General features: G+C 35.8%; 1 protein-coding gene across 2 annotated transcripts in view; it reads right to left on the bottom strand.

Moving 5' to 3' along the window:
- Positions 1–488: 488 nt before the first annotated feature.
- The window catches only part of cdk5rap1 (CDK5 regulatory subunit associated protein 1), a 205607-nt gene continuing 190132 nt past the window's right edge, over positions 489–15963 (bottom strand). The window contains exon 13 of one of the 2 annotated variants that reach the window (XM_087272514.1): positions 489–1492. Coding sequence is in view for 1 of the 2 variants with exons in the window: in NM_001110379.2 (NP_001103849.1) it covers positions 7111–7188 (78 nt within the window). In the remaining variant the exon portion in view is untranslated. 2 annotated transcript variants of the gene reach the window in all.

Raw genomic sequence — 15963 nt, 5'->3', positions numbered from 1 at the left:
GGTGAAACATACTTGAGATTTGATGTTTGTTATGCACTTGTTTGTTGAAGCACTGTACATTTTGCACTTAATCTGGAGACATTGTAAAGTTTTATAAACTGATTTTTAATCCTCTTTTTAGCCCCATCTCCTCCTTTTTCCAGGGGGAGCTCTCGACACCAAGCTAATCTTGGACCCTCTTTACATGCTCATTGACCAGGCGGGGGCCTTGGGCTCAATTACCTCCAAGCTCAGGGTTCTTTCCCGGGACAGCACAGCAAACCTACTATTATTGCCAAGCATATCTAAGTGTGAACTCTTGAAACACAGTCATGTACTTTCTGGAATATCGTGCCATTTTAAAAGGTCTGTTCTGTAATTATAATATTTTGTACTAAAGGACATTTTCTACAGTATTTTGCACTATTTTAAATAAAATAAAAATATATTTTTCTATGATTCTGTAAAACATTTCGATGTTTAAAAAAAACGTTTGAGTTGTTTATTGCGTGTGCTTGACTTATTTAAGTTGCATATAACGTATATATGAAGAAAACTAATATATTTATGGTATGTTGCTTGTGTGTAATGTACTCATAATTCATTTATAATGTACTTGTAATACAGAAAAAGTAGTACACTTTAATATCACTAAGCAAGCATGAAATTAGCTTTCATATTAAACTTATTTAAAGTGTTCTAAACATACCTGAAGTTGTTCCAATTTAGCACACAAAAGTACAGTAAAAATATAATTAGCACAAAATGAATGTCAAAAATAGCACACTTTAAGTTAACAAATCATTAACAGACTTAAAATATACTGATAATTAGTCTGGATCTAAGTTTACTAAGCTTATTTATTTTTCACTTGGATACCTTAGTGTTCAACCCTCTGTAGTGAGGACACTATGAGGATTTTGCTCACAGATACAGGACAAGACTTCTGTCACATGCTGTTGATGCTCTGCTAGGTTTCTGGATCAAGATATCATCAATGTACACTAGAACAGACTTAAAAAGAAATCTACAAAGTACCTCATTTATGAAGTCTTGGAAGACTGAGGGGGGGGTCACCCTCCTGGATTTGGATGAGATTGTATGCACTTCGGAAGTCGAGTTTGGTAATAATACGAGCCTTACATAAGTGTTTTAGTGCTGCCGGGATAAAAAGAAGTGGGTATCTGTTCTTGATCTTGATGTTATTGAGAGCTTGGTAATCAATCCCATCCTTCTCGGCCACAAAGAAGAAGCTTGATTTGGCAGGAGATGTAGAAAGGTAAATGTAATCTTGGGATAAAGAATCTTCAACATACTCCACCATAGCCTTTCTCTCTAAAATAGATAAGGGGTAGACGTGTTCATGGAGCACTGGCTCACCCTAAATTAGGTCAATAGGACAGTCCTATGGTCTGTGAGGTGGAAGCTGGGTGGCTCTCTCAGGGCAGAAAATGTCTCGAAATTGTCTATAGTAGTAAGGAATCCTCTCTTGAGCACTGATTAACAGGATTTTCTAAAGAAGTGGTAAACACAGACATAGGATTAATTACTTTCCTGACAGGGCATTCTGGAATATATTCAGATAAACAGTCTTTTCTTTATTTTCAATTTCTGTACCCTAAGAAAGCACAGGATTGTTTTACCAGCCACAGGTGCTCTAAGATGATGTCCGCAGTGGACCCCTCCAAGACTAATATCAATTTCCTATTCATTTCCCACCCGTAGATGAACAGACTCCACAACTCTGTTGACATGACAATGATTTAAAGGCTTTCTGATGATGGACTGTACATTATGGGCCCTATCATACACCCGACGCAATGTGGCGCAAGGCGCGACGCAATTGTTGTTTGCTAGTTTCAGCTTGGCGCAAGAGTTGTTTTGACGTTTTCCGCCACGCTGTTTAAATAGCAAATGCATTTGCGCTCATATGTGGCCCATAGGCGTTCTGGTCTGAAAAGGAAGGCGTTTTTAGGTGCATTGCTGGCTCGTTGCTCTTTGAGAAACTTTAATAGTTTTTTCAATAGATCAAAACAAAGCTGGTCTAAAGTCCAGCGCAGAGTGCGTTATTTGTGAGCCTTGCTTACGCACTGCTTAATACAAACAAGATGTAGAGCAATACGCATACATCTTTACAAATGAAAAATAATTAAAATATTAAGGATATATATAGGATATAAATATAAAGGATTAAAATATCACAAAACATTATTTTCTAGCCTACATAAATTTAAAAACCACTACCTTCATCCCTTCTTCATCTCGGGAGGCTTTTTCAGTTCATTCATAACAATTAGCTTTTGTATAATGTTATCATTATTAGCAGTATTATTTATTATATCCATGTTTATATTTGTTTAATTATAAACAAGCTTAGATTTGCCCACCTGTCAGGTTTCAGACCACATGGGGCACAGCACGTGTATTTGGATATAACTCAAGTTTTTAACCACACTTCGTTATTATTGTTTATTTATTTAATTGCTGGAAGAAGGAACTGAATTTAGAAATAGTTTTGAAACAAAACTTTGCGCTTAACAAACGAAATTAATTATTTATAGGCTAATTGATGTATGTGTGTAAGGTTTCCCTGTCCACGAGAGCGAAATTGAAAGTAGATTATGAGATGCCTTATCTCTCATTCTCGCGCTGCAGATGCTGTTTAAGTGTTTTCTTGCTAGTTAAATGCTCAGTTTTTCTCAGCTCAAATGCGCTAATCACGCGACACAACTGGCTCTTAAAGGGAATGGGAGATGAGACTGATTGGTTTATTCTCAAAACACACCTATAACTCATTAGGAAAATAAGCTCAACCCTTTTAGATCATGTGCCACGGCGCAAAACGGATTTTCCCAACCTTTTATTAGCAAAAGTGGAATCTGACACGCCCTGAAAGCGTTTGCGCCCTGCGCTCTGCACTTAGCGCATGGACCGTCAAAATAGAGCCCTATAGCTTTTCTCAGAGGACTGCTTCTTACGGCAAAGCTGACAGTAGAAGGAGCCAGAGAAGAAATTGCCAGCTGATTTGGAGTCAAGGTGTGCAGCCACTAAAAGAGAGATGTTATGCAGTAATTCTGTGTTCACACCAGACGTGGAAGGCGCGTCAAGCGTGAATGATTTACATGTTAAGTCAATGCAAACGCGCGAATAGATTTCCTGTGGCGTGGCGCGAATGACGTGAATTGCGCGAATGGCATGGTATGAACTGAGCGTTTTGCACATTTGCCACGCTTAACGCACGTTTTGAGCAAATCGCTTGAGTCAAAAATCTGAACTTTAGCGGACATTCGTGCCATATTTACCAATCAGGAGCTTGCTCTTGTTGGGGCGTGATTGTGACGCAAGCCTGTTGTTGGTGTCCAGAGGGAAATCCTCCAGCTGACACCGACAACAGTGCATCAAACTGGGCACGGCTCAGTCAGTAGCATCATTGAAAGCCTACATCATCCAGGTTAAGTTTCTGGAGAAGTTTATGAGCTCATAGAGCTTTGTGGCATTAGCCAGTTTTGGTGTAACAAGTTTTACATTTTGCTGCCAATTATAAAATGAAATCAGAGTATTAAGTGGCTACATCTCATTATGTTGATCTGATGTGTGTTAGTCTGCCTGACCCTTCTTTAGAAATAATTTTAAGTTACTTTGCCTTATTTGGGAAAGATGGCCCACTTTATTGACTCATTGACTTCATCGAATGATCATTCTCCTGCCATTTTGTGATCGGGAATCGGCAGATCATGATTTTGGTGATCGGTAATCAGCTACAAAAAATGCTGAACAGAGCATCTCTACTGAGTAGAATAAACCTTTTATTCTTTAAGAAAAAATGCGCATAAACTTTGATGGAAACACTTTTAACAAACAAATTCCAGTATGCTGCGCATTACAAAAAGGGAATGTGATTTTGTTATATAAGATCATGTGATTATAAAAATGTGTGTGAATGGACAAACCAGTAGGCTGAACATTGTAAACCATCTGAAATGTTGTTCATTCTAAAACGCCTTACCCTTTAAGTATTAGTGTTATTAAAATATTAACGACCTCCAGAAGCAAGAATGTCTGGGCTCCGCGTCTGACACCTTCAAGTGCAACTGCGAGATTGACACAGCTTCTCCTACTGCTGCAAATTCAGTTTTTACTTTTGATATTTGGCCCCAGTTAATCAGGAAGTTACGATTTTGTTCGCTTTGACTGATTGGATAAAAACGCTGCTTTTTCTAAAAACTCTGAACAGTTAAGCACATGACCATTACTATTTAAAAGTTGTGAAACAAGCAAAGTATTCAAACTCTGATTTTTGATGTCTGTGTGATGGTTCAGATGTTGAATGTATTTCAAACTCTGCTTGGTTACCCTCAGTACGACAATAAGGAATGTAAAAAGCAGTACCACAACATTTTAAATATAATCTGAAGTGAATGATGAAATGATGAATGATTAAAAAACTGAATAATACCATAATTATATACTGTATATATATATATATATATATATATATATATATATATATATATATATATATATATATATATATATATATATATATATATATGGATGTATGGATGCATCTTTTTCCATTGAACGATTTAAATGCAAAACGGCTCATGACAGGCTCAACCTGTCGCAAAAGGCCGTGAAATCAAGCTTCCAGACAAACGCTTGTATGTCTGCCAAATTAACCCCTTGAACTTCTCATTTGACCATTCATTTCTGCACTATAACAAAGGTGCCCTAAATATAAGCACTTACATTTGAAAACACATAATGATATGATTTATTAAAAAACTGCGTGATGTAAGCTGTTTTTAAGAATTTAATAAAAACAATATATGTTGGACACCAAGTCTTTCATACACTGTAGCTTGAGATAGACTAAGCTCAAAATTAGCAAAAACTTTTTCTTACAACAGGTTGTTGGTATTATCTTCACAGGGGTAGAAATAACACTTGTAAAACAGAAAAATAACATATAAACAACACATACATTTTTAGAAAGGTTATTATTTTTAATTAGCAATCAACAGGACTCAAAATATATATAGCTATTTGCCATGGGGAAAAATCGTACATTTATATTTAATTAGCATAGGATACGGCAAGATTTTGAAAAAAATCAACAGGAAATACACATCCCAGCACTATATAAAACAACCCTTATCAATTTGTACAATAAACTTTGAAGTATATTATACATCAACTGATGTTTATCTGCTATCGCTTGTATAATGTTTATTATTTTTCTTTGCCTCCATTTTCAGTTGGTTTATTTGATGCCTTAATTATATCTGGCAAAGAGGAATATAAATAAATTTTTAATGTCAATAATATGTTACATTCACAGTTCTATTTGTTATATGAGATTCTGTTTCTAGATTTTTTTATATTTTTTACACGATAACATGCCCAAACTCCAACTCTATCAGAGACATCCTTTAAATCAAGTCTGAATAACTTTGCAGGAGTTTGATGTGGAGATCGGCTAACATTAGTTTTGTTGTCCTATTTATTATTTCAGACCCATAAAAAGAATTACTGCTAGATAACGATCCCGTTTCCCTGTTCAAACAGAACACACACACACAGACTCAACTTAAATACTTATTCAAATGATCAAATAATTATATTTAATTAAAAGAATTATGAGAAACAAGATGATGAGAAAAGGATAAACGTTGGTCCATGATGAGATGGATTGGAAAGTAGAAATCTGAATCCTTCAACAGCGAAAAGCAGTCCAGTCACATACAGTGTAAATATTGCAGTTATGACAGAGTTAATTGTGTTCAGATGAAGAAAAACCTGACAAAAAATCAATTGATCACATTAAATGAAAGTTAATATGTATGTGTTTTTACACATTTATTCACATGTTTGCATTACTGAGAGCAGGGAAGAGACAGGCTGCACCGGTGAGTAGTATTTCAATATCTTTTAATTTTAATTTAGCAGCTTGATATCAACTGTCTTTTTAAAGAAGTGTAACCAATTTAAAAAATCAAGAGTGTGATGTAAGTGATGTGTTTTTTGTCGTAGAATAAAACGTGAAAGTATCTTGAGTTTGTGTTAGCCACGAACCTTATTTAAGCAATTTACCCGAAATCCCATAGAAAAAACCCATTGACTTTGGGACGAGGGAACCGGAAATGCTAGAATGCTAACTCGCTTCCGGGTTTTTGCATACAATTTGACTTGAAATTTTGCTTAGACAGGTTTTTCTTGGGGAGAAACGCTTAATACTTCATTACCTGCTATTCATTTGTGTTCGGACCACATGTGCTTGGTTGTATATCAATAGAGTGTTTAGTCTTTTAAAAACACTGTTGTAATACATTAAGCCACAAAACATTGTTCTTATTACATTTTTACAGAAGGAAAACGTGAATTCCTTCCAAATACTTTGAATGTCTGCGAACCTTTTCGCAGTGCAAAAAAAAAAAATCATGGCAAGGTTGACATTTGTTTTAAAATATAATAATGATTAACAGGAAAACTGTTGAAAGTATATTAGAATAGTGATCCTAGGAGTGGCAGGGCAACTGAAAACAAAGTCTCTGTCACCATATTTATGAAGTAGGCCTTTATATTATAACAATTATGCGTTTCCATAGTTTGATATTAAAGACTGTATTTAAAATTTTTGGAAAACAAGATTTTCTCTTGAAAAATTGATTTAACAAGGTTAAAAAAATCTGAAAGAATTATTTAAATTATCCGGCACAATAATACTTAAGTTTAATCCTTAAACAACAACCAGATATCAAGAATCAAGGCATGAATACAATTATTTTTTATTTAAGTTACAATTTCCATCCACTCATGAAAACAGTTACAAGTAAATCTTACATGTTTATTTTTTTTCTGTGTCACAAATTGCCCAGTACAAGCTGAACACTTTGCAATTAGAGAAATTCCATTTGCAATTTCATGAACATCAAAATAATTTAGAGAAACTGTCCATTTATTTTTCTGCACATTACATCTTTAACATTTCTTTTTATTTATTTAGCATTTATTAACATTTTGTTTTAACACACAAAACATAATAATACATTAATGAGTGCACATAGTCAAATGAAAAAAGCAAGTCATTTTGGATATCTTTAGGTCAGCAGGGATTCACACAGAAGATTGTCAGGCTGTTTTTCTGTCATTCGGTGAGGAGTGGTTTAATGCATGTCCTCTCAAACTTTGCGAATTAGCTGATGTGATCTGTTGAAAAATAAAACATCTACATTTAAAGAGTGGCATTGTTCTTAAAACAAAATAAAATGTTGTGTTGTTTAAACACAAATATAATCAAACTCTGAACTCTATAAAATAACTATTAGTTCCCATATTTGGTAATATATGGACAAACTCAATCAATTATTTAAAAATTATAATTTTTAAATTTACCTCAAGGACAGGATTTGTTCATCTTTTGCCCATATGCCATAGGGCTGCATTTGAAATTAATACATGTGCATTTATCTTAACATTTACATCATATAGACTTCTTCAATTAAAACGCTGTCAAAGTCAACAATTAGACAGCAAACTAATTATACAACTATCCACTTTAAAATACCTGAAAACATTATCAAGTAAATTCAGTTATTTATTGTTAATAGATAGAAAGAGCTAACCAGACATATTAAAGAATAAACAGCTAACAAAAAAATATGAAAGACACTATTTCCAACCAAACCACAGCAAGAAGTGTTTCTATAATCTCCGAAACCCTTGGTCAATCTTGGTCAACTCAAATGCATTCATTACATCTTTAAACTGTTCTTTGGTCTAATTTTGAACATTACCAACAATATTTAAGTAACACATAACACACTTCAATATCTCTCTACACTCGAGACCAGTGGATGGCAGAACACTGTACTTCACTGTGTGCAACCACTCGACAAGTCAGATTTCCAACACCTGCTTTTTGCCCTAAATAATACCTCATTTCCCCTGAGTTGTATGGTTTAGTTCAGTACAAGACAGGTCAACTTTATCAGGCTTGTGTCTCCGTTGCCAATGGTATTGTAGTGATAATTGGATCTATGACAAATATTAACATCAATATTTTGGTATTGGGGCAAAGCAGTGGCGCAGTAGGTAGTGCTGTCGCCTCACAGCAAGAAGGTTGCTGGGTCGCTGGTTTTAGCCTCGGTTCAGTTGGCATTTCTGTGTGGAGTTTGCATGTTCTCCCTGCATTCGCGTGGGTTTCCTATGGGTGCTCCGGTTTCCCCCACAGTCCAAAGACATGCAGTACAGGCGAATTGGGTAGGCTAAATTGTCCGTAGTGTACGAGTGTGTGTGTGTGTGTGTGTGTGTGTGTAGATGTTTCCTAGAGATGGGTTGCGGGCGGAAGGGCATCCGCTGCGTGAAAACTTGCTGGATAAGTTGGCGGTTAACTCTCGTAGGGAACCAATTCATGTGGTGACAATTGAATTTCTAACAAATATTAACATCATTATTTTGGTATTGATATTAATATTGATATTTTAGCCTCTCGTAGGGCACCAAATAATGTAGAAATAACAGATAAATAACTCCTTTTAAACAGGACACCAGACAGCTTCAACTGTCAAATTAATTAACAATCATGTATTGTTAATTGAATAAAACAAATGTAAAGGTCAAATCTGAAGGATATTGAGATTGTCTGACTTGTAGAGTCTTTTACTGTTTTATCAACACAAGGAAGGCACGAATGTAATAAATGTGTATTTATTAACAAAAGAGTAAACAAGGGCCGTTGATGCAGTGGTTGAAAGAAGCTGGATCTTCTTGCAGGTCTTAAAGCATGGAACAAGCAGACTTGGGGCCAATCCCAATTCTATTTTTGTACCCCTACCCCTTCCCCTTGGCCCTTAAAACTGAGGGTTAAGGGGAAGGTCTTCAAAATTTACCCCTAAGAATTGGGACAGCACCTGCACAAGTCATCGCGATCTCATGCTTCATATAAGATCAGACGATTGCGACTGCTGCAGTTATTCCAGTTGTGTTATTTTTTTGTTTATTTATCTTCAGGGAATCACTGAAGGCATATATGGGAAATTTTCTTACCCCTTGGTTTTGAGTGTGGTCCTGAAAAATCTTCGTTCGAAGGGGTATCTACCCCTTGCCCTTAGCCTTCAAGCTAAAGAGAATTAGGACATCCCTACCCATTCACGAGAACGCGCAAAATGAGGGGTAGAGGTAAGGGCTAAGGGTTAGCATTGGGATTGGGTCTTAGCTCTCTTGAGCTTGAAAAGAAGAATTTTGGAGATTCTAGAACACGCAGAACAGGAGATTTCTGGAGGAGGTGGTTCTGATGTCAGGGACATGCTGACGTCTTTATCCGTGAAGGTAGAGTTCCTGAAAATCTGGGACACGCAGATTTCTGGATGTGGCAGTCCTGAAGCGATGGTTAAAGATGGCTTGGAAAAAGCACTGTGAATCCAATTAAAAATCCTTGCTAGAACACGCAGCAAAGTTTTTGAGCAATTCAGAAAATCCTTTTTTTTTTTGCAGACATTTAGTGGTGTAATGCTTGCACTGAAAACCACACCACTATTACCTTGTGTATCACCACTCAGACTTCTTTCTGATACCCCCACTCTTTCTTCCTCTTTTATCCTTTCTCTGGAAGGTGGGATTGAAAAGATGTCACCTTTCAAACCCAGTATTGTGATTGGTTAATCCTGTGAGTTGGTCACTGAAAGGTGTCATCCATAGTGTGACAGGCATTTGCATAGTCATAGTCCACAGTTAAACTGTTATTATATTTAAGAGTCTTAAATATTTTCATATGCCTAATTCAAGCATTGTTTTCAATATATAGAGTCTAAACATCACTATGTAATGTTGATCTTACCTAAGCATTCATATACAAACATTACTAAGCAAAGTTTCATACAGTGGAGAATTTCAAGTAGTGCATATTAAATATATACATGATTATTTGAATCTAAAGGTATATGAAGTGAAAAACTTCTTTTGTGTCCCTTTTGTGAGAGGAAAGATTGTGATCTATGTGTCTCTCTGTGTCTTAAACGATGTAAAATGTTGATGAGATTAAGAAATCGTTTTGCAAGTTCAGTTCTCTTAACACCTTTGTCCTTCAGATGAACAAAGAACAGGTGGTGCTTCAACGTCTCCATTGCCATTGATAAGTATTGAATACAAACAATTGTACTTATTGTAAAGTTGTATTGCTGTGAGTTGAGAACATTAATTATAAAATAGAAACAATTTTGCTCAATCCTCCTTTACATTCATCCAGTTGCTAAAACAGTCCAGTTTGTTGGCATTATCGGGGGAGAATGTGGACCTTTTCTTTTGTGCAATGCAATCTCACAGCAATTCGTAACTTTTTGATTTAGAGGCTATGGACAACGACGTTTAGGCAAGTTTGTTGCTAGGAAACGCTTGCGCGCACACACACCAGGGCCTCTCAGGAGGCACTTGCTCTTCAATTTGAGATCGCGTTGAGCACCTGCCCCTGTAAAGGTCTGTGCTCTGTACACAGGCCTGAGACACACGCACACGCACACACACAGACACAGACACACACACACACACACACACAGACACACACACACACACAAACACACACACACAAACACAAACACACACACACACACACACGACTCCCTTTAGATTCAACACGCATGATCGGGTACAAGAAATTTGCTTAAACTAAGCATTCTATAGTTTGGCTGTATTTCACAAGGATTATGACACAACAACGCGAAGCATACACTTTTTTTGCATTTGTAGAAAACACGTCAAACTTAATAAAACATTGGAGGGTGCATGCATAAAGGCATTTGCCAATGTGCCATTTACTGAGTAAATTTACATGGACACCAATACTCTGATTTGAATATGATTAAGATTAAACTCTTAATACCATGTAAACAAAGATTTTTGATTATCTTAAAAGACCACCGAGTCACGAAATGCGGCGGTTTTTCTTTCCGTTCGCTATGAGGTCTCAAATTCCATTAAAACAGAAGTCAAAAGTTAAAAATGAAACACCGGAAATTGCATTAAACTCTTGGAGGAAACGCTGGATAGCCTGGTGATGCAACATTGTTTTATACTGAAACTTTCCTTCAAAAAGTGCTTCCTTGGTCTTATCTATATTTCTTTCTTTGCATGTTGAACACTTGTCCACCACAACAGGAAGTAAAATAAAAAACTGCAACTGCGTAAATTTTTTTTAACGCGTTAAATATTTCAAATTAATCACATGCGTTATACTAATTTTGACAGCACTAATATAATTACATATATTACACTATGTAATATTAGATTATATTGACTTCTGTCCTCTGTAGTGGACACTATGTTTTCATGAATTTTCATTGAATTTTTTGAGCTACTATGTCAAGTCCTGTTTTACTGTTCAGAGGACATTCTGAGGTTTCTAGTGATATGTCATTTGATTGGCTGGCATGCTAGGAACTACTTCTTACACTGCATTCAAAATGGCCGGCATACAAACAAGCACATTTTATGGGAAGGAGAAAGGCACGTAAAATTTTGCCTTTAAATGTTTTTTTTACTCTTATTATTACATATGTATTTGTTTATTAAAGTGTCAGAAACAATACATTTAGCTTTCAAATCTGTTAACTTGTTTGTGTTTCAAAACATCCTTTTTTAAATGTCCACTATAGTGGACACCAGGACCATCCTAATGTAATTAATGACTGCATGTTGTAGGAGGCAGAACTGAAGCAGAGAGGATTCTTTATAAGACAGTTGAGGGAGACTCTGACTTAGAGTCTGACAATCAGACAATTTGAGAATGACAATCAGTTTTAAATTGCTTTTATGTTAAATTTGTTTAGGATTAACATCACTTCTTTTTTTTATTTATTTTTTTTTAAGTTCGGCTATCTTTCAGACTCAACAGTTTCAGGAATTTCAATACAAAAAGAAAAAATGGCTTTTGATAAGTTTTTGTTACATTAATTTAGGATTAATCCTTTACAACCATATCCTGTACAGTTTTGTTGGCAATCCTATTGAACTAAAATGGTCCTGTGGTCCACTACAGTGGACATGCTGTAAAATTAATTAAATAAATAAATAAATAAATGTAAAACTCTAAATAATAAAATTTGAAAATATGTCTATAAAAATCTGCCTTGAAAAAAATTTCTGATTTTCAAGTTCAAGAAATTCAAATACGAAGCAATTTTTAATAGAATATAATATTCAGTTTAAATTAAATTACAATTGTCAATAATTCAAATTAACACAATTTAAATTCTCCCACAATAGGAGATAGATGATCCGTAAAATTCAAATAATAACAAGAATGCTGACATGACACTAATTTAATTTAATATACAACTTTTTAAGCATATAATATCAAGATAACATTATATGAGTTCAGTATCGAGATACAAATTAAATCGTGACTTGAGTGTATCGTTACACCCCCGATAAAGATAGATAGTAGGAATAGGGAGTTTGAATTGTTCTGACAAGGAAGCTGGGGGGATGAAGGACTTTTTGAAGCAACGAAGACCATGTTACTGTCACTGTTGCTGGAGCCCCTAACAGGATTTTTAAAGGCACCAAAAACTGATGCATTGAACTTGGAATAGCAATGCTCATTTTAGTTAATTTTCCTAACCGATAACCAATGCTCATTAACGGTTAACTGATCAGATTAATATTAAATTAGTATTTAATAAATTAAAAAAATAATAATGGACGTCTCTATTTTGTCTAACATTTTGTCTAACACATTAGGCCTGTTGCAAAAGCAGCTGTTTGCAACACCAGAAAAATTCTTATATCACAACATCTATCAACATTTTAATAGAAGTCACTTTTTTAAAGATTATGTCTTGAGCATCAGGTTAAAGAGTGGTTTGTTGATCTGTCCCCAGAAGAACAGAAATATTAGTAGGCCTATATCAACAGATCCAAATCTTGTAAGGTATTGAATGCCCTTAATGTAGCTTGCCTAGTTTACGCCAAAGAATGAAGTTGTTTTTTATTGAGATTGTTTCCTCTGTCAAATGAAGGTCTGTTCCTTACAAAAGCAAAACAGATGCACTGCGGACGTGGTGATGATAGACAACAACAAGGTGCATGATGACTTTTATTTAAAGTATAGACTACTAGCAAATAATAATTTAGTTTACATATAGCCTATTGCATTACTTTGCATATATTTTTATAGTTTATAAAGCTATAAAATGAAACTCTTAGTTTGGTGCTGAGTTATTCGTAGATTAGGCTATGTAGGCTATTTTTAATATATCTTTTTATAAGGAGCTGTAATTTTTCAAATAAAAAAATTGGTTGGTTATTTAATTATTGTACTACATTATCAAAACTATATCAGTTGATTGCATTTATGATGGCTCAGAGCAAGAGGAAATCCCAACGCTCCGACTTGTTGCAATTTCCAAAGCAGAGCACATTCCAAAAAAATTTTGTTCTGTGTTTATGACACGGATCCAGGACAGAGGCATCACCGTCAGTGCTGGTTACTTGAAACAAATATTTCAGGACCTAATGAGTGATGAGTGCACCATTACTTCCAATCCAACCAATCAAACTGATTAGTGTTGCTCTATGATTGGTCGGGTTTTTCAATGCCCCTTTTATGATTTTTCAACACATAGACCACCTTAAGGCTCCTACACACTGGGGCGCTTTTCATTTGCGTTTATTGTAAGTGTTTTACAAGACATTTTCTGCATTCAAACCCAAGCAATAATCACTGGCGTAAAGGAGACGAATATTGCAAAATCACTCCTTGACGTTAGATGGCGCTACACAACTTTAAGCAACTTTTAGACACCCACTTGTAACACAGAAAAAGAGGAAGAGACACGCAGTGAGTCCCAAGTCGACTAAACAAAGTTTAAATAATATTATGGTGATCTTATTTATACTGTATGGATCTTGATAGATTTTTATTTGGTATGAAGCATAAAGGAGGGATGTCAGGGAGGTTGACTTAATAAATCTAATTCTCGGCCATGAGTCGGTCTAGGACAACACACAACAGATAATTCTATAAAAAAAATTTTTTTGCACTTAATTATATTTATTGTCTATAAAATTTCATTCTAATAAAATTTAATATTCATGCAAAAGATTTCTTAAATTATCTTAGCATCACTCCAGTTGTGTCTTTAGAATGTTTTCCAGTTACATTTAGGATTAATTTCTGGTATTTATTTAGAAAACTTATTGTTCAATAACAACTGTTATTTATTTATAATTATATATAATATATTTTTTATAATATATATATATATATATATATATATATATATATATATATATATATATATATATATATATATATATATATATATATATATATATATATAATTTATCTATTCATTTATTCATTCATTTGGAGAATGAATAAATGAATAGAAAAAATGCCAGAAGTGGCAAAAGTCTGTTTGATATAGATTTTGTAAGTGGGTGTATTAAAATGGCTTAACGGCACCAGCTATGCACTTTTGACGAAGTGGCCCCCAAGCTACGTTTCATGCACACAAACAAAATTGGCACATACTTTAAACAATGCTTACAAAACAGTCTCTTGGACTAAAATATGAAAACCAACAAGAAGTCAGATTTCTTATTTCCTCTGCAAAAAAATAAAAATAAAAAAATAAATTAAAAAATGATTTAGCCATTACCAGATGTTGTATTGTAACAAACTCCTCCTAGAAATTTCCTCAAATCAAAACCAAAATTAGTTATTTTATTTAAGTTATATTATGAAGATATACACTCACTGGTCACTTTATTAGGTACACCTTATTTGTACAAATGGGCTCAAAGTGTGCCAAGAAATACCCCCTTAGTTAGGGAACACTTTTTGTTCATTATTTTCTGTTGGTCCTCTTGGAAGTATTGGCTTCATTTTATTTGACTACATACCTGGCTGTGTACTGAAAAATTGTGCTGCACTGCTGACAGATGATGTCTTTATCACAACCCAAGCTCATTCTGGAAACGTAGCCCCGCGGACGTTTCTGGAGACCGCGATTTACGTGGCCGGAGGTACGTAAGGCCGCGTTTAGTTTTTTTCGAGCAAACGCTGCGGGGCGGTGTGGCGCCGCTCCGCCCCTCCTCTTCGCGCTCGCCGGCTGACGGCTGGCCTCCGAGTGGAGGGCTTTCCCGATGCAACCAGTTTGTCCGCTTAGCTCACAGTGTTGCGTCGGCGGAGCAGAGGCCCCGGAGGAGGAGGAGGAGCCGGCCGCGGAGACAACGACCGGGATCGAACAGCAGGTTTTGGAAATCAGGTAAGACGAAAAACGGAATCCGAAAAATAAGGGCGAGAACGCGGCAGGATCCGAAAAAGCGGTCGAAATCGAAGACGAGGGCTTTTGCTTTTTCTTTTTTTTCTGGACGGCTTTTGCGAACTGTCGCTCGGGTTAAGGGAAGGAGGAGGAGGAGGAAGAGGAGGGCGGCCGAGTCGGCCGATCCGGTGGCTTTTTGCGCGAGAATGGCGCGCGCTCCCGAGAGGCGCCCGAGGCGAGTAAAAGCACGTACAGCAGCCACAAAAAAACGCTCGAATACGTACCTCCCGGAACGTAAATCGCGGTCCGCAGAAACGTCCGCGGGGCTACGTTTCCACAATGAGCCTGGGTTGCTTTATCACCTCACTGAGATAGGCAGTTGACTCCTATGTTCAACTATGTCTGAAGTTCACAACAATAATACTGGTTTCAAAAAAATCCTGTGCACTGACTCCATTCATAATGAAGTGCTTTGAGAGGTTAGCCATGATGATGAGGTCGGATTCCTGTCTTCAAATTCTTCCCAGCAAGGATCAAAGTTTATCCCTTTTCTCGTAATTCTTTTCTTTCTTTTTCTCATTACTTTATTCAAATGATAATTTGAATCAGTATTTAATTCGTAAAATTATATGGACTAATTAATAAAGTCAACACATTTGTCTGTCATAACTCATTTTTCAGGAGCCACCAAACCAGGTTTATAGGTCAAGGAGACAACTTG

Source organism: Danio rerio, chromosome 11 (assembly GCF_052040795.2).
Source record: "Danio rerio strain M-AB ecotype USA chromosome 11, GRCz13ab, whole genome shotgun sequence".
Taxonomy (NCBI): Eukaryota; Metazoa; Chordata; class Actinopteri; order Cypriniformes; family Danionidae; genus Danio; species Danio rerio.
This window is presented reverse-complemented; position numbering and strand designations above follow the sequence as displayed.